This window comes from Aulostomus chinensis, chromosome 18 (genome assembly GCF_037954235.1).
Source record: "Aulostomus chinensis isolate RoL2024-O1b breed Wild chromosome 18, RoL_Achi_v1.0, whole genome shotgun sequence".
NCBI lineage: Eukaryota > Metazoa > Chordata > Actinopteri > Syngnathiformes > Aulostomidae > Aulostomus > Aulostomus chinensis.
This window is the reverse complement of record NC_141337.1, coordinates 11,161,011-11,179,236: the sequence shown is the minus strand read 5'-3', so window position 1 is coordinate 11,179,236 and position 18,226 is coordinate 11,161,011. Positions and strand designations below refer to the sequence as shown.

Here is an 18,226-nt window from a genome sequence, read left to right as displayed (position 1 = left end):
GACTGGTACACACTTAGCTTCATCAGTGAATATATTTAATCCTTGTTGGTCCATCATCTTCATCATCATCAAGAAGGCAACAGTGAAGGCAACCTTGAGCCTTTATTTTCGAGCTATCAAAATGGCAGTGAATCAAATCAGTTATTTGTAGCTGTTAAACATTTATTCAGTTTTTGCATAATACTCTTGTGTGATGAATGTGAAGGTTAGAGGGAGAAAAAAAAGGGTAAAATTTCATCATGCAATGTGACAAAGTATTTCTACTCAAAGCAACTGAAGTTAGATAAACCTCAATCACTATTAAATACCTGCTTTAATACCTTCAGCACGATGTGTTGAGGACGTCTTTACTTTATGTCAACAAAGCATTACATACATGGAGTAAACAATACAGTATCCTGGATATTTTTTGGAGGCTGGAGAACTGGTCCCACCCTGTGTCATGTCATGTCTCGCTGAAAACACGCTGGAGGCGGGTCGTTTCTCACTGTCAATCACATTTTAACCCAATCAGAAGCTGATTCTATGTTTTGTTACGCCCCCTTCCACGTCGACCTGCACACTCGCCATATTTTCAATCCCAGGGACCCTGCATCGCACCCCAGGTTTGTCACCAAGTTGAAGTGGAGGAGCATTCACGAAAGACGACTAAAAGTGTGAGGCGACCTGCATCAGAGTAAAAAGACACGTCTGCATAAGCGTGAGAACTGACCCGGCAACGATGAACATCTTCAGACTGACAGGAGACCTCTCACATTTGGCTGCTATCATCATCCTGCTACTCAAAATATGGAAAAGCAGGTCGTGTGCAGGTAAGCTCCTAGCTGCGGAACTGACTTAATGGAATGTTACAAGTAACACTTAGCCTTTTTATCATTTCAATCTGAGTGTTAATGATGCTTCTTCTTGTCCAGCAAGCTGTAAGCTAGTTAGCTACGTGCTAATGTTTCTCATTTCCCATTCATTCATTTTGGCTAATAGCTAACACAAGCCTGAGCACAGAACTGTGGTGTTTTTCCATCAGCTGGACCAGTAGTCTGTCCTAATGTGTGCTAGAAATATGTCTCGTAATTTGTTTTAACAATTATGGAAGAACTTGGAGCACAGCATTAGCCATCTCTTGCTTTGTTGCTTGTGTGAGTTACCGTTGACTTGAATGTATGAATTACACAGTAAAAACTTTGTTAACAGTTCTGAAAATGTATTTTGCATATATGTATATAAATGCGTATATGCGGTTGGTGTTGCGTTTCCTACACATCAACCATACATCTTTCTTGCTCCGGTAATTTCACGCTCGGTGCTCGTTTTTTTTGGTCTGGCTTCTGACGTGGCGTTCTAGAAAGCGCTACGGAAGTTGCTAACCCACGAAGTAGTTTTGCATCAGTCTTAAAGTTTGACGGCCCACTAAACGTGTTAAAGTTTATAAGATAGGAAATAATATTACTAGTTAATAGAGAATTCTGATGTGCACTCTGCTGTCATGATAAGAGGATTGCGTCTGTTTTAATCAGAGGTGCTGTGATCGGTCTGTTAACCTGGAGGCTCGAGTGCACGTTGAAATTGGAGGGTTATGTTAGACTACAACGATGTTTTTCTTCTTTAAGGTCTTTTGATGATTTACGTTAGATATTACACAGGTTGTGCAAATGAACAAGTTTAAATATATGTTTTAGTATTCCTGGATATACATCATTATGTATTTGCAGTCAAAAATATAATATGTTACAATATTTTTTGTCCTTGAAAGCATGATCTTTTTTAAAGTTTTGTAAAAATATAAATTAATAATTGAGATAGGAGAAAGACGTCAAGCAAATTTAAGGTGCTTGGAAGCATTGGCAGGACCTGATTGGGTGATATTATTCACACCTAGGGAGACGGGTAGAGAGATGGAAGATGATGATGTTATGATGTGATGGTAAAAAAAAACATGCATGATAGGGAAACCCCAGGTACACCTGGGACTAGTCGCCAGGCAATAACTGGGCTGAGGCTGTGAGTGGAAACCAGAGCACCTGGAGGAAACCCTCTCAGAAACAAAGCACCAACACTCCACTGGCAGGTTCACAGCTCGAACCTTCCCCATGTGCGTGCGTGGATCATTAGAACATGAATTTGAACCACCTCTGGAGGAAGAACGGGTTAACTTTTGTCATTTATCTGAATAATTCATGCATTTGCATCACTTTCTCTTTAATCAAGCCCAAAACGGAATATACATCATGTTTGTCCCGCACCTAAACAAACTTTCCACAAGGTGGTACTGTTGTGTAAATAAAAGCTTTGTGCTTCATGTATTCAAGTGTTGAGATGTTTTGATGAGTGCCACTCTGCTCCAGAACACAGTTTCTTGACTTTAGTAAAAGTAGAAATACTCTAATAACGTGGTACTCTGGTAAAAGTAAAAGCTTCCGTTCAAAATTCCACCACTAATGTAAAGGAAAGTATTAATATTGTATCATACAAGTATTATTCAGTCCTTGAACCATTGATCCCTAAAGGTTATGCTAAAGTGGTGAATAAATATTCCAGCTGATTATGTCTTCTTGAAGTCCTCAAGCCTCTTGAGAGGCATCAAACTTGAAATTCCATCATCAGGCATTAGCTTGTTTTCTGTGTAAAGTCTTGTGTTGTTGTTAATTATTACTGTATTTGAGTAAAAATTCTTGGTTACATTCCACCAGCGGCTTGCTCTCAGTGGTGTGTGACTGTCACACACACCTAAAGAGTAAGTAATCTTCTCTCTTTTATTTATTTTTTTGAAGGTATCTCTGGGAAGAGTCAGATCCTCTTTGCTATAGTGTTCACCACACGTTACTTGGATCTGCTCACCTCCTTCATCTCCCTCTACAACACTTGCATGAAGGTATGACGTCAGATCGCATGGCTTATCCTACCGGCCGCACACTTCGTCCTTGGTACCCCAAATGATGAGTTTCACTGTGTTGTTTTCAAGGTGATCTACATCGGTTGTGCGTATGCCACAGTCTACCTGATCTACGTTAAGTTCAGGGCGACCTACGATGGTAACCATGACAGTTTCAGAGTGGAGTTCCTGGTCGTTCCTGTCGGGGGTCTTGCTGTTCTCATCAACCATGACTTTTCTTTCATGGAGGTTGGTTAAATTCCATTGAAGAGAAGGGAAAAAGTTTTTAGTAAGAGCAAATGTACATTGATATTCCTGCCCAAATGTCTAGTATTCTAACTTGAGTGTCTTTAGATCCTGTGGACATTCTCCATCTACTTGGAGTCAGTGGCGATCCTTCCCCAGCTCTTCATGATCAGCAAGACTGGCGAGGCAGAGACCATCACCACCCATTACCTGTTCTGCCTGGGCCTGTATCGAGCTCTCTATCTCTTCAACTGGATCTGGCGTTTCTACTTTGAGGGCTTCTTCGACATGATCGCCATAGTGGCCGGTGTGGTCCAGACAGTCCTCTACTGTGACTTCTTCTACCTTTATGTCACCAAAGGTGGGTTCCAAATGTGAAAATGTAGCATTTGATTTTATTTCAACATGAAATGGCAACATGCAAAAATGAAAAAGCAGACGGACTCAACAGGGTCGTGATCATGTTTGAATTGCTAAAGACATCAGCGGAGACCTCTGCAGTGTACAATCACCGTTTAAGTTCTGGCCCTCTCTGGGTGTGAAACTGGCGTGGGAGACAGGATCCACAGTTGTCATTCTGAACAGACGTTTTCATAAAAGTTCACCCGAAGCTAATATGAGGCCCTAGCGGTTCAAGTTTCTCAAGTCAACTGCGTGTTTTCTAAGATTCCGCCTTTTAGCACAGAATACCCTCTGTTTTCTTACTCCTCCTCTACTAAGATAGGAAACACAGTCCCAGGAAATAGACAAAGGGGCCCTATTGAAATTGGCTGTTGCGCATGGTCTAAAGTGCTTGACGTAAGTGCGTTTGAGGCGTGCCCAATCCATTCAGAGTAGTTAAGTGATGACACTTGACTGTCTTAAAATGTGATTTCAGAAGCTAAAAGTTAAATTGTACCCTCTGTTTTTTTCAATTTCCTACTACAATTTATGTCTTCCAGTAGTTGCCAAAGGGACATCGCTGCATACATGTTGTCTGTGTGTGTGTGTGTGTGGGGGGGCAGATATATCCTGTCACAGTTTGAGATTGTGTCGCTGTACCTTGTGCGTAAACGCACAGCTTCTCTCTTAATGAGCAGAGACTCTTTATCGTGTCTACTGCAGTTTATCAAAAATGCACCCAACATTTAAACAAGAACGTGCACGCGTTAAACAAGTCGGCTTTAAACAGGGGACACAAGGAGGTGAAAGCATGAGAAGCTACCATCTAGAGAAGGTGAAGCTTCCTCAGGTGAAAGGGGAGCGATAATGTGCATAATAATGTTTAACGTTTTGATGCTGAAGTTGTGATCTTTAATGCGCTCCAGCTACGTAGTCACTCTGAATAATTAACCCTTTAAATAGAAGGGAAATAACTGTACAATGGCATAGGAACGGTTTTTGTTGTTTAATACAGCCATTTAAACTGTTTCTACTGATGCGTTTGAATGCTCATTTTGGATCGCTGCATCCGTAAAAGTTAATGGAAATGAGGAAAATCTGACAGCTAAGCAAAAAAAGTTTCTGCTCTTGCTTAGAATGGTTTCTACAGCGTTAACGAGTGTTTGAAGATATATTTGAATTTGAGGGCTAAACTGCTGTTGATTAAAAGCAGCAGCTTTAGATTGACCCTCAGGAACAAAAACCAAAATCCAATCAGCATTCTGTCCTTAAACTTCTGCTGTCAATCAGCTTCGATGAACGAACGTGGACCTGACTGGAGGAAACTGAGCTTGATGCGTGCGAGGGCAGTGCGCGGGGACACTGGCATGTTCATGTTTCCTTCCGCAGTTTCCCGGAGACCCGTTTATAAACTTCAGTGATTGGATACTCATCAACCTGGAATCTGGAAAAGCTGATAGTGAGCCTGGGAGGGAATGGAACGTCATCATGTCATGTGCTTTGATTCCTGTGTGATTTTTAATACTTCAAAATGAAAATATCAAACATTCTTGCCAACAATGTTCTGATTGTTGTCATCGCTCAGAACTTCTTCTACCACCCAAAACTGCGACTAAATGAAGGACAGTGGTGATCTTATCATAAATTAGCAAGTGAAAGCATGTTTGACTAGTCCTATCTGAAGCTACTGCCCAGAGCGAGAGTGTGAGAAAGAGAGTGTAGGATGACGGACCGTTTGTCGGCAAGTAAATGTTTGCACTGTGTGTTTGGGGATGTCCGCCATCGGGGGGAAATCCCTCCGAGCACTTTCTCATCCCAGGTGGTCAAATGTGACGTTAGAAGCTCACAGCATCTAATACCGATGTACGAGGTAACCTGTGTCTGGATGACACCCAGCAGGATGTCAGTTGACCCCAGTGGAAAGACATTCATGTTGATATGTGACGATTTGTTTCAAACCATATGTATGTATGAGACATTATCTATAGGTTTCTAAAATTCCTGCAGTTCCTTGGTCCGCCTCTTCAACAATGTATTGATTTAATACAGTTTAAAATAATTTATTTTGTATATTTATATCAAAATACTGTCAGTTTTTCCTGGTGGAAAACCAAATATTGCACATATTGGGCATTAACCTTTCAATCAAGCTTGAGCTTTTGAGTTTTAGAGGCAAAATACTGCATGTTTTAAGCTTTTTGCCACTTAAATCCCTGTTAATGTCCCTGGGAAACTGTGGTTACGGGCTCTAATGTAGTCATGTATTCTAAGTCTCTCAGTCTATACTGTTTGGACCTCAAATTTGTTATGGCATGACTCTTTCTTGACGTGACTGCTTATCAAAGATCCGATCAATTCCTCACATTATTCCCTGCATCTGTTTGTATCTGACATACTGGATATGCTATAGAGCAGTTAAGACACTCGATATTCATTTTCAGCTTTTTTCAGGTTTTACCACCTGACACGCTTTCACTACAGGGTGCAGTTCGACATCATCAAGGGAAATCATGGCCATTGCATGTTTTCAACTATAAAAGGAACACCCCCCCCCAACAGTAATTTTAGTTTCTGATAGAAATGAAATGTGGCTCATTGGTGCAACTCGTGGTTTCTAACCTGACTGTCTGAACCCTCAGTGTTGAAAGGCAAGAAGCTGAGCCTGCCAGCGTAAAAACAAACCCCCAACTCACTGAAGGAGGAGACGACGACTCCCAGCAGACTCGGGGAGGGGGGGGAGCATGGAGGTAACATCGTGGAATCTCGTGACCTTTTATAGCAAAAGGACGCCTGAGACAGAGAGCCAACTTAAACGGGGAAAAACACTAGTCCTCTCGATGATTGCTGATGGAACTGGTAAATGCCAACAAACACCAGAGCTGAACAAAGATCATCCCAGGTCAACCATTGGATTTCTGTGTTCAGCATCTTGCCTTAAACTTCTTTTTCATTGCTGTTCAAATAGGAGAAAAGGCTCTTTTTTTTCTACATGTGAGGTGTACACGCTTATTATTTTTTATTTCTTATGTTTTTTTTACAATGTCACAAATAGGGTTGACTCTTGAGAAGAACCTTGTTTGACTGGTAATGAAATGCACAAATGTACAGTCTTATTAAAGAGAAATGTAATTGAGTGCCTGATGAGGATTATGTCCCATTTCTCACATATTTTTTTTTTTTTTTGTCAAGATGAGTGAATGTCTGTACTGTAATATGTCTTGGAAACATTTTAAAAAAGGCCAAAACTTCCAATTTTATACAAACAATGCTTTATAAAATCACACAAGATGATATTTTAATGTTAGACTTTTTTTTTTTTTTTTTTGCTAAACCAGAATTTGAAAGGTTCCTTATTACATGCGTTTAAGACGTAACTCATAGAAATACTTAAATACCAGCAATTATTTTTGTGTCAGTATTTTTCAATGATGGGTATTTTGAATTGGAATTCAACTTCTCACCTGTTTACCTTTTTTAATGCTGTGCTGAACAAGCTTCAATATTGATTCATACACTCCTCAAAGTTATTACACATTTTTAATCACAATCCAAAATAGTTGAAATCAGATTTAATAATATTTAAGACTGAGTGATTTCTGTACTGGGATACGACACTTGGTGCAAGAATCCTCCACAACTTGGTTGTGACATTTCATGTGCTAATTGTTCGCCTGGAGTGACTTCATGTTGCTACGTTGCTCAGTAAGTGGATCGGGGTGATCAATGGGTGTGCTTCTGTTCAGAGTTAAGGCCTCCTGTTAATTTCAACTTTTTCAAATTAGTCATTCCTAAAGGATTATTTCAATTTTTCATGTTTGTTTTTTTTTTTTTGCATGATATCACCTCCATTAAAGATTTTATGAGACTCACCCTGCAGTGTCTTTATTGAAAATAAAACTTCTCTCTTTGCCTTGAAATTTTAAGGCGAAACGAGAACGTTCACATTTACAGTATATATTCTGCACAAGAGCTGGATATCTGATCCTGGAATGTCGGGGTCTGCTGGACATTATTCACAGGTTGCATATCGGCAGATTGGATACCATTCCAAATCTTGGGCTGGATCGTGACCGCGGCCTAGTGTAACATGAGATGCCAATGTTCCACGTGTATCGCTTCAAAAAAATTTGCTTTGAAAATACATTTAAATGAAATGCGTCAAATTTTTGCTCTCCGGTGGTGGCGTGTGGTTGTACTGCGGTCTCATGATGTAACCAACATACTGCTCATGATAGCCATGAAAAAACCCGCCTCTGTTATAGGTGTCCAGAGTTGTGTATTGGATCAGAAATGTAAAAAAAAACCCAAAACGTCTGAGTGCGTCTGTGTTCAGTACAAGAATTCCTTGAACACACACTATCTGTATTTAAAAAAAAACGTCACTTATAGTGACGAGCACTGTTGCGTCACAGCTGGAATGTGGAACGTGGAGTTGGTGTCACCAAAAACCTGACATTTAGGTCAACTGAGTGACTCAGACTTGCCCAGAGGTGTGAGTGTGTACACCTGTGTGTCATTACATGTTGGCTCTGTGATTCACTGGCCGTCTGCCAAGGGTGTAATCTACCTTGGCTCCTTGTGACCCTGAACGTGCCGAGTGGAGTAGACAATGATTAAAAAAAAAAACAAATAATGAATGAATAAATCACCCCAAGGGAGCTCATAAAAACGAGACATGCTCAGGTTAGAATTCAGTGCGATCCTCTAACAGACAGGTTTCTCTCCAGCCAGTAAAAACCTGTCAGTAGGGCGTATGCGCACGGAGCTGCTCGTGCAACTACGCGTATTGTGGTTTTAGTTCCTTGTTTTCAGAGTTCACCACGAGAGCCAGAAAACCAACACGCAAATTCATCCTCCTGAGGAGCTTTTATTCAAAGCTGTATTATAAATAAACAGTGCGATCAGCTCAGCAAATATGTGTAACAGCGTTGTCGTAGTGTATTACTCTTGATAAATGAGCCATCACAACATTACAGATGCTTTCATTTTCTTCTTCTTATTCTTCTAGTCCAGAAAATCTTTAGTCGCCATCATTTTTAATCCTCACAAACCGAAAAACGCGATGAGATTATAGATTAGTAACACCACGCGTAGGCTCTTTGAGATTTTTTTTAAAGAGTATTGCACAATATATTAATAGTTCTTTTGGCATGTCAGAAACAGTATTTAGTCGTACTGTCACATCAGGAAAAGTCTTTCAAGCCACCGTACATTCAGGGGTCAGTCTCTCCGCACCCAATCCTCCATCTCCCAAGCGAGTACCAAGCTACTGCGTTTCCTTCAGTCTTGATGTTTCATAGCCGTTCTCGCCCCTGTAGACGTTCCCTCCCTGTCAACGACAATCGCAATTAAACATGGAAAAGAGACAGAATGTCACAGGTCATTTATCCACAACAAATAGCAATGTGGAGGATACATTAAAATACGCACACGCCCAGACGGATTTTGAATTGGACGGTACAATATTGTTCCAGATTATCTAGATCTAAAGCAGGTTCCCTAAATCTTACTCCTACTTCCAGTTGACTTTAGTTCAGTTAACCCTAATATTTGTCCACTTTTTAAAAGGTTTTAAAAGTTCTCTTAAAGTAGTTGTGTAAACTATTACTTCAGGTTTGACTGGCACTCCTAACGAACTGTACTACAAGTAAGCTTGCGTGTATATATGTATACCGGTACTTTAACAGTTAACCTTTTTACCCAAACGTTTAGTTCATAAACGTACAATTTTACAGTACAGATAAAGAAGTGTTTCACTTCAACATCATCATGACGTAAATGTCAGTTGCATAATGTAACGGCCACAGAGTAATGACGTCATTTAGTGTAGTTCCTCATGCACACACTAAGAAAAACACATTATCATATGCCATTCCGTTGAGAATTCTTGACTTGTGGTACACAATACTTGTGTAGATAAGATAGAAAGATATAAAGCTGAAAATGTACTAGACAAAAATGTTTATGCTCAGTCAATCTCATGAAGTAAAAGCAACCTTGGATTTTTCGATGTTCTTGTCAGTATAAACTGAGTTGATGCATCATTTTGTTAGGGAAAAAGTAAAAGTGAAGCATACTTTTCTTTGTAGTTTAAAGACTGTGAATGGTGTGTATTACCTTTGTCAGATGTGGATAAAAGATGAGCACGTTGGTGACGGTGATGTAAACAGCAGTAATGATGGATGACACCATGAGAGCGAAGAGGGCGATGCCGGAGAGCACACAGAGCAGAGTGACCCCGGCCACAAATAGCAGGAACACTGAACACAACCCAGCAAAAATAACACATTTATGTCTGCGGTTACAGATCACGGAGGGAGATTTTTGATGTGGTCACGCTTACTGTCGAAGAAAAGAAAACCAACAGCTGAGATGGTGACAGTCACAACAGCGAAGACGACAAAGACTCCCACAGGCAGAGCAGCCATGGCACTGAAGACGACGAGTGTCACAGCAAAGAAAGGGTGGCTGCTCAGGTACTGGCCAATCCTTGTGTTCATCAGCTGAGGTACCTTTAGAGCAGACACACACATAAACACACACACATCAGGTTCCTTTCCGATGTACTAAAAGGACATTCTACTGACCGATAAAGGTGGGTTACCTTGGACTCACTGTAAACTTTGCCCAGCTGAGTGGTCCAGCTTCCCAACATCTGCTGCATCTCAGTAACATTGCTGCTGTTCTTCATCTTCACACCCACCCACACACACACACCCACACACACACTGGACCTGAATTAGAAATATAAATGCTTAAGTTGAAAGACACTTGGAGGAGCAGGAAGTCGTTCTTGAAGTGAAGGCGGCCGGACTAGATTCACTCCAGCAAACAGCAGCTCAGCATACTGAATACTAAAGTCTAGTTAAATACTAGTTAGGTACTTCATTCCTTCAAAGGTGAACTGACCTACTTCTGATATCATAGGACAGAGTTGAGAAGTACACACCTGAACAATGTAGGAGGCTTGATTCTCAGCAACAGTCAGCAGCAAGTTAGACAGTGTTTTGGTCTTCTGAAATACTCCAGCAGCAGAAACACACCCTTTTATACCCCCCCCCCCACACACACACACACACGCACACACACCCCTTCTTCCTCTTTTTCCTTCTCCTCTCTCTTCCTCTTGAGAATTTGCGGCTTACTGATATCATTGCTGCCATCTGCTGTTCATCTGAAAGAATTTCTGCCTGTCAAAAGGAAGTTTGTCATCACCTCTTCTCCAGATGTGCTTCCTTGGGGGGACTTGGGTCGGGTCTCTTTAAACTGAAATGATTTAAAGAGTTTAATTTGGACTTGTGAGTGCGATGGGATGACTTTTATTTTGATCGGGTGCTTGACAGTAAAGGTACTCACTTGCTCATTAAAAATGGCTGTTTAAGGTTGTTTCGATTTGTTTGCGATAACAAGAAAATTCAGTGTGATGAATGACAAAGCTGCGAAACAATGTTAATTAACATGCCATCATGACGTGATGTCCGCACTTGTGGAAACTGATTTATTCTGCTTCGTGCAGAATTCACAAAGCTGTTGTATATCTGGTCAAGTCCATTTTATTTTTCCATTTCGAACGTGAGTGTGAGCGTCATACATTTTCACCGCGTCTCTAAATTCTCAAACGTGTTGTCACGCCTACTAACACTCCTCTGTCACGTTACTGATTGTCATTAAAGGACCTCTGTCAGTAATTGTGATAGATTTACTGTCCCACCCTCTTTACTTCCACCTAATTGCGCCATAAACCACAGGCTGTTTTTATTGGACAGGTGATGAATGATCAAATGATTTGTTTGTGTGGTCTCCTCTCCAAGTCTGATGACCGAGGAGTCCCTATTCCTTTAGCCACGATCATGAGCCAGAAGACTTAATGGTGAATATCAGAGGACATGAACGCCAGTAGTGTGTAAACTAGATCCAATTTAATTTTCTTTGAGCTCGTGAATGATTGTTGAGCTGCTGCTGCTGCTGCTGCTGCTGCTGCTGTGTTGTAGGTTTATGATGGAAATTACAGCAACAGTACTCCAGAGATCCGGTAGAGGGGGTTCCCAGCTGTCACGCTAAAATAGTTTCTTAAAAATAATGAGAACACTTTCTGCTCTCTGCTGCTATTAGACAGCAGCAGCAAGATTTCCCTGCAAAGATGGAAACTGATCCGAATATTGAATGTGTTGAACTGCAGTACCACTGATTATTTCCTCAGTCAAAGGCAGGTATGACTGGTCTCAACTCTGCCACCCACAAATTAACTTCAGTCCCATGAGTTTTGGATATATGTGTGTGAGGTTCTAGCAAGGGAAATGATATGTTTTTGAGCCACATCAAAGAGGGGCACCTCAGGGACAAGTAATGACAACTTATTTGGACCCTTTATAGCTGCAACCTAAACCAATTAATCACACTCTTTTGTATTGAGCACAGAGGAAAGAATTAGGTGAGAGAGAAGGCATCCACCTCTCCAGACTGCTGAACATGGTGAACTCAGTGAACCAAGAAGTTACAGAGTAGAGAAACATGGATGAAACACACACACACACACACACACACACACACACACACACACACACACACACACATTAAAGTCCTTTCCATCTCCAGGCAGCAGCACGGTGGTGCAGTGGTCAGCACTGTCACCTCACAGCAAGAAGGTTCTGGGTTTGAGCCCTGGCTCCAGCACGGGATCTTTCTGTGTGGAGTCTCCATGTTCTCCCTGTTCCTGTGTGGGTTCTCTCTGGTACTCCAGCTTCCTCCCACAGTCCAAAGACATCAAGAGAGGACGAGGCTGATTGATACTCTAAATTGACCGTAGGTGTGACTGTGAGTGTGAATGGTTGTCTGTCTCTATGTGTTGGCCCTGTGATGGACTGGTGACCCGTCCAGGGTGAACCCTGCCTCTCACCTGAAAGCCACTGGGATAGGATCCAGCCCCCCCCCCCCCCTCCCCCCGACCCTTAACAGGAATAAGCAGAAGAAAATGGATGGATCCATCTCCAGGCTTTTTTTGTGTATGGTTCCTCCACATCAGGTCAACCACATTAGTAGGAACTCCCTCTCTGGCTGCAATACTGACGTAAAGATTTCAAATGATTGCTTCATTTTGTGTTATCGTTTTATAATATCCAAGAGTAAGTGATTGTGTCTTTTTCGTGTCTTTGAGAGTTTATATGATGTCTGTCCTTGACTACTGATGTGTCCTCGTATTTGATTTTATTAGTTTAGTGATCACTTTTGTCGTGTGCCTCAAGAGAAAAACGCCCAGATTGGTCGTAAATACAGGCAGGGAAAGTGGCCGTAGTAATGACCACAGGGAAGTAAATCAGATGACATCTATTTAGCAAGAAATTCTGTGTGAGGAGGCAAGTTGGGACAAATGCTGGATTTGGAGGGGCCTTGGATTTCATTGGACATGACATGTAGAGAATGTATCATTAACAACCACAATTATTCTGTAACCTTGATTTATGGGCTGATTTGAAACTGAAACATGATACCAATTTTATAACAAGGGAATGTGGTTATGGTGCTGTATCTGAGGGTTGGATCAAACCACTGATATGGTTGTTTGGCTTGCAGGATACCTTGCTTTTTTGTTCATTGAAGGCCAAGAAAATGTGACGTCCACAAGAGCAAACAACGAGATACGATGCCAGAAAATTGAATTCATCCAATAATTTAAAAGCTAAAAAAAGGTTAAAGAAGGACAAGATATGAATAATAATGTGTAGTACCCCACAATTTGATATCAAAACCACGATGCATGTGCACATCTATTCTATCCATATTATCGATACATATTAGGTTGACATATGTGGGTTTTATATCATCATACTTGACAAGGTCAATTCATGACGTTTCTGTTTTAAAATTTTATCCATAAATGTCACATGAGGAATAAATCTTGACCTGATGAATCATACGATAGCAATCTGATACGTTGAGTAGTTCTCTGGAACCAAACACAAACCACTCGGGGAGGATTTTGAGGTTTTTGAAGATTTAATGTGTTGCATGACACCACTGGAGGGATTGAGTGTCTGCGGTGCATATTGATGGTAGCCTGTGTCCGCTGGCACGTGCTGCTCAACAGATTGCACACAAAATGTGATTGATGGGCTGTCAGCAAATTCAAGTTTGTGTCAGCTGATTATAAAAACCAATCACAGTGTGAGAAGGGAGCATGACGGAAATCTCCTGTGTTTCTACATTAACTGATGCATGTCCACCTCTTGTGTGGCTTCCTAAATTATATTATGTGTTATATTATTGACATCGGTCCCTCACTGACACTGTGCAGTCAAAACCAGCTGTGATGCAAAAAGGAAAAGGACCCTGTGTTTCTTTTCCTCCTTCGGTTTGTTACCCTTAGTACTCGCACCTCTCCAGCAACCAGCTGTCTTCCTCCACCCACCTCCTCACTTTGTTCACCTCTCTTTGAAGTTGCACAGGACTGTTTGACCAGCAGCTGGCCACAAGAGAGCAAAAAGTCTTTGGAGTCTGTCTGGTGTCAAATGGGATGTTCCTCATTGTCAGTGGCTGTTATTTTGTCAGATGAAGGGGGGCAATTCAGTTCCTGTCCTCCAACTGGGGGGAGCGGGAGGCTCAAAGGGAGCTCCCTGGAGGTTGTTAAAGGGCGCTGTGGAGGACAGAGTCAGCAGCCTCTGAAAGCTAGCGAGGCATTCAGGCACACGCACGCACGCGTGCGCACACATGCACGTGCACGCACACGGACACACATGCACAAGCACGCACACACACGCACATTTACTAAAAACACTTTTGGGGTATGCATTTAATTCCTCGTTGTGTGAGAGATGTTATCATCAGCTGGGATTCATTCATTAATTCACTCACTCATTCAAACCCTAAACATTAACGCTTAACTCATCTCAAAACAGAGTGGCATGGTGGTGCAGTGGTTAGCACTGTCGCCTCAAAGCAAGAGGGTTCTGGGTTTGAGCCCTAGCTAGAGCACGGGATCTCTCAAGAGTAGCTTTTAATCTTCACACACACACACACACACACACACACACACACACACACACACACACACACACACACACTTACCTTATTATTATTTTACATGAAAAACAATAAACATTTTGATTAATCAGTATTAACAATTTTATCATGGAACCAGAGGTCAAGGTGACCTCAGACAAACTATTTTGTCTTGAACAGATCTGCACCAAAATGAAATTCATGACATCTAAACATCGATCCATTTTTTACCACTTATCCTGTTGGGGAGGGGGCAGCAGCTTTCGGGCGAGAGGCAGGGTTCAGTGCGTGCGTGTGTGTGTGTGTGTGCGTGTGTGCGTGCTAAGATTAAAAACTACTCTTGAGAGATCCTGTGTTCTAGCTAGGGCTCAAACCAGGAACCTTCTACCTGTGAGGCCACAGTGCTAACCACTGCACTACCGTGCAGCCTGACATCTAAACAACAAATATATATTTATATCAAAAAATATATAATATATAAAATGCACACATCAGGCGTATTATCAACCTTATTATGATTGGACTCCGAATATTTGATCACACGTTCAGCTATAATGAACCAGACCAACTGGCAGTCACCATATTCCCACCAGAGTATCAGAAAACAAACTTTACCATCAATTAGATGCAAAATCTATGAAGCGTCACTGAATAACAAAGCTGCAGGGAATTGTTTTAAAGTTGGGTCACCGGGTTTACGCTTTGAAAAAGTGCTCTTCAAAGAAAAATGGACCTGATCAGCAAACTTGTGTTGCATTGTGTTGTTTCTGCTCCTCATCATATATGCATTTTCTTCTCAGCTCGAGTATTTTGATGGATTGGTGTTTGCCGCCATTTGCTGTTGCATTTTGATGTGATATTTGAGTTATGACAGAAACTAAAGGGAGGGAGGGAGGGAGAGAGAGAGAGAGAGAGAGAGAGAGAGAGAGCTAAAAGCAGGATTACAGGACTATAGCGAGCACCTTGCAAACAGAGGAGAATAACAAGGAAGAGGAGGAGAGGTTGCAGAGGTCATCCTTACAGAAAGGTGGTGGTAGTAATACACTATCATCTATTATTTGCTACACCTTTGTGTGAGTCTGACCTGCAGCCGACCTCTGGACTGAAGGAAGAGGAGGAGGTGGAGGAGGTAGAGTGGAGATGAAGGATGAAGTGAGATGGCAGCAGAGGAGTTTCTCTGTCTCATTAAAGCTACAGCCATCATTTTGTGTTGTCCATCATGTCACTGTGTGTCCCTCAGGAAAGCAGGGAGACTCTCCTCTGTCCATGCATCAAAGTTATGACACCTGCTCTCATTAAACTTCACTTCATTGCAGGTTCAGTTTTATCATGTGGTTTCTGCATTGCACCACCAGGTAGAATATCCTCAGATCAACCTGCGCTGTTCTGTGGTCCTTCAGTGTTTGAACCCATCTTTTATGCCACAAACACAATTGTCAGGTGCTTGTGCATAATGCACAGACAAAAATGCAGGGCGACAACTTCACAGGTGACCTTTTGTGTCTGCAGTTGTTTGGAGTTGCCGTTTGTTTGAAGCTAACCTCTGTAAATTAAGCACCCCTCCAACATCAAGGTGGTTTGGTTGGCTAGATGAAAGCAGAGGGGGTGGCACAGTGGTTAATACAGTAGATTAAACAGGCAGAGGCGAGGCAGCTGGGGAGATGGACAAGATGTGATGAAAGGGGGGGATTAACATGGATTCGTCATCTCTCTTTATCACAGAAAAGGCACGAGTGCCACATGAAGCTCCCCAGCTGATTGTTAAGAGATGTATTTAACAGAAAATGAATACAAAGCATTAGCTTCCCTGATTCGTGATGGTGCACCTTTTTATTTTAATCTCCCCAAATCTTAATGTTACAGAATATAAATCCTGCAGCACATAACAATGTTAACTGTACTAAAATGAAAGAATTAGCACGTTTATTGTATATTTAAAAGGGAAAACTTTTTAATTAACATGATTTTTTTTTCTTCCAATTTACTGCCTCTTAACTGATTTTTTTGGCCACTTGGAGGCATCAAAACAATCTGTAAAAACATACCACAGAAATAGTATCTACCAATAAATTCATTGAGAAATGGAAAATGGAACAAAACCTTTGAAAAAATTGAAAGTAGCGAACATGAATTTTGTTATTTGAAGTTTGGAAACCCTTCTCTATGCGCTGCAGTGAGGAAGTCATTACATCACGCAAATATGAGCGAATGAAAGAGGGATTGGATACATGAACAGTGATGAAGACAATGGTTCACAGGTCATTTTAATACTCATTTAGTGAACGTGTTGGTTCAGTTTCAATCTTTTTGAGCAGTTAAAAATGCATCTAGTTTTTGGTGGGTGAACAAACCTCCAGACTCTTGTCCACGGTGGTTTGATTTATTGCCGCTTCCTTGGAGATTGACAGCATATACATTAAATGGTCTTGATATAGATGTCTTTTATTTTGCAGTATCTATACATCTTTTGTCATCTATTTGACACATTTAATTAATTAATTTATTTTTTCCTATATCAAAAAGCACACACAGGCCTAAGGTCCAAATAAATAATACATAGATCTTTTCACGTGCACACACACTCATGCGCTCCCAGTGAACCTCAGCCTAAACGCAGCAGCAGCAGCAGACAAGCTCATCCGTCTTTATTACTGCGTCAACATACTGCTAAGACACGGCAGAAAGCGCACACACACGCTTGCGTGTGCACACACACTTGCGTGTGCACAGACACACTTTTTCATCAACTGATATTTCTTTTTCTACATCTAGTTCATCTAGTCCCCACTCATTCAGGACTGACTGAAGCATGTCCATCAGACAGGGCTACTTATGTATATTACTGTATTGATGAAAAGTAGAGTGACTTCAGTCTGTCCAGTAAGTGATTTATTGAAAAAGGCAAGTCACGGGTTGTTTCTCTGACACACTGATTTGGCATCTGGTAACTTAATTGTTAATGCAGGGAAATGTGTCATGTTTGCAAGCTGAATGGGTTTTTTTTGTGTGCAAGAGAGGTGTTAACTGGGGCGGCACGGTGGTGCAGTGGTTAGCACTGTCGCCTCACAGCAAGAAGGTTCCAGGTTTGAGCCCTGGCTCCAAAGACATCAAGAGAGGACGAGGCTGATTGATGCTCTAAATTGACCGTAGGTGTGACTGTGAGAGTGAATGGTTGTCTGTCTCTATGTGTTGGTCCTGTGATGGACTGGTGACCAGTCCAGGGTGAACCCCGCCTCTCGCCTGAAGGCTGCTGGGATAGGCTCCACCCCCCATGACCCTTAACAGGATAAGCAGAAGAAAATGGATGGATGGATGTCAATTGGCTTCTCATGAGTTGTATGTATTGACGATTGGTAGACTGCGAATACACGACAGGTAGTGATTTGCTAACAGTGTTTGTGGATGTAAGGGGGGGGGGGTTAAAACTGACACTCTTGTGTTGCTTTAACTTAGACTCAGAAGGATTGTAGGCACATAAAACATTATCTCCTCGTGTGTGTTTGTTCTAATATACATGATGCTTCATTTCTCACTTATCCTGAAGGTGACAGGGACAAAGTGTCGCTTGACTCATCTCTGCTGTCAAGATTTAATTGGGCACAGCACACACGCACGCACTCGTGCACACACGCACTCATGCACACACGCACTCATGCACACGCGCGCGCACACACACACACACACACACACGCACACACACACACACACACACACACACACACACACACACACACA

At 41.7% G+C, this 18,226-nt stretch overlaps 2 protein-coding genes across 2 annotated transcripts; one reads left to right on the top strand and one right to left on the bottom strand.

Moving 5' to 3' along the window:
* Positions 1 to 555: 555 nt before the first annotated feature.
* Positions 556 to 7,587, top strand: LOC147245126 (ER lumen protein-retaining receptor 2). The gene is made up of 5 exons (XM_086184139.1): positions 556 to 812; positions 2,769 to 2,869; positions 2,960 to 3,118; positions 3,224 to 3,476; positions 6,136 to 7,587. Exons 1-5 carry the CDS (start codon positions 722 to 724, stop codon positions 6,168 to 6,170), a joined length of 639 nt encoding a protein of 212 aa, XP_086040265.1. The 5' UTR covers positions 556 to 721; the 3' UTR covers positions 6,171 to 7,587.
* Positions 6,057 to 10,545, bottom strand: LOC147245125 (lipid droplet assembly factor 1-like). The gene is made up of 5 exons (XM_086184140.1): positions 10,446 to 10,545; positions 10,101 to 10,230; positions 9,840 to 10,008; positions 9,614 to 9,756; positions 6,057 to 8,825 (listed from the first exon to the last, which is right to left on the bottom strand). The coding sequence occupies exons 2-5, from the start codon at positions 10,185 to 10,187 to the stop codon at positions 8,763 to 8,765; spliced, it is 462 nt and encodes a 153-aa protein (XP_086040266.1). The 5' UTR covers positions 10,188 to 10,230; positions 10,446 to 10,545; the 3' UTR covers positions 6,057 to 8,762.
* Between the last annotated feature and the right edge of the window lie 7,681 nt (positions 10,546 to 18,226).

Coding starts and splice junctions, on each gene's coding strand:
- LOC147245125 (XM_086184140.1), bottom strand. CDS start 10,187: ATGAAGAACAGCAGCAATGTTACTGAGATGCAGCAGATGTTGGGAAGC. Junction 9,757..9,839: donor TGGTTTTCTTTTCTTCGACA/GTAAGCGTGACC, acceptor GGTTGTGTTCAG/TGTTCCTGCTATTTGTGGCC. Junction 8,826..9,613: donor TTTATCCACATCTGACAAAG/GTAATACACACC, acceptor TGTCGTTGACAG/GGAGGGAACGTCTACAGGGG.
- LOC147245126 (XM_086184139.1), top strand. CDS start 722: ATGAACATCTTCAGACTGACAGGAGACCTCTCACATTTGGCTGCTATC. Junction 2,870..2,959: donor TCTACAACACTTGCATGAAG/GTATGACGTCAG, acceptor GTTGTTTTCAAG/GTGATCTACATCGGTTGTGC. Junction 3,477..6,135: donor CTACCTTTATGTCACCAAAG/GTGGGTTCCAAA, acceptor CTGAACCCTCAG/TGTTGAAAGGCAAGAAGCTG.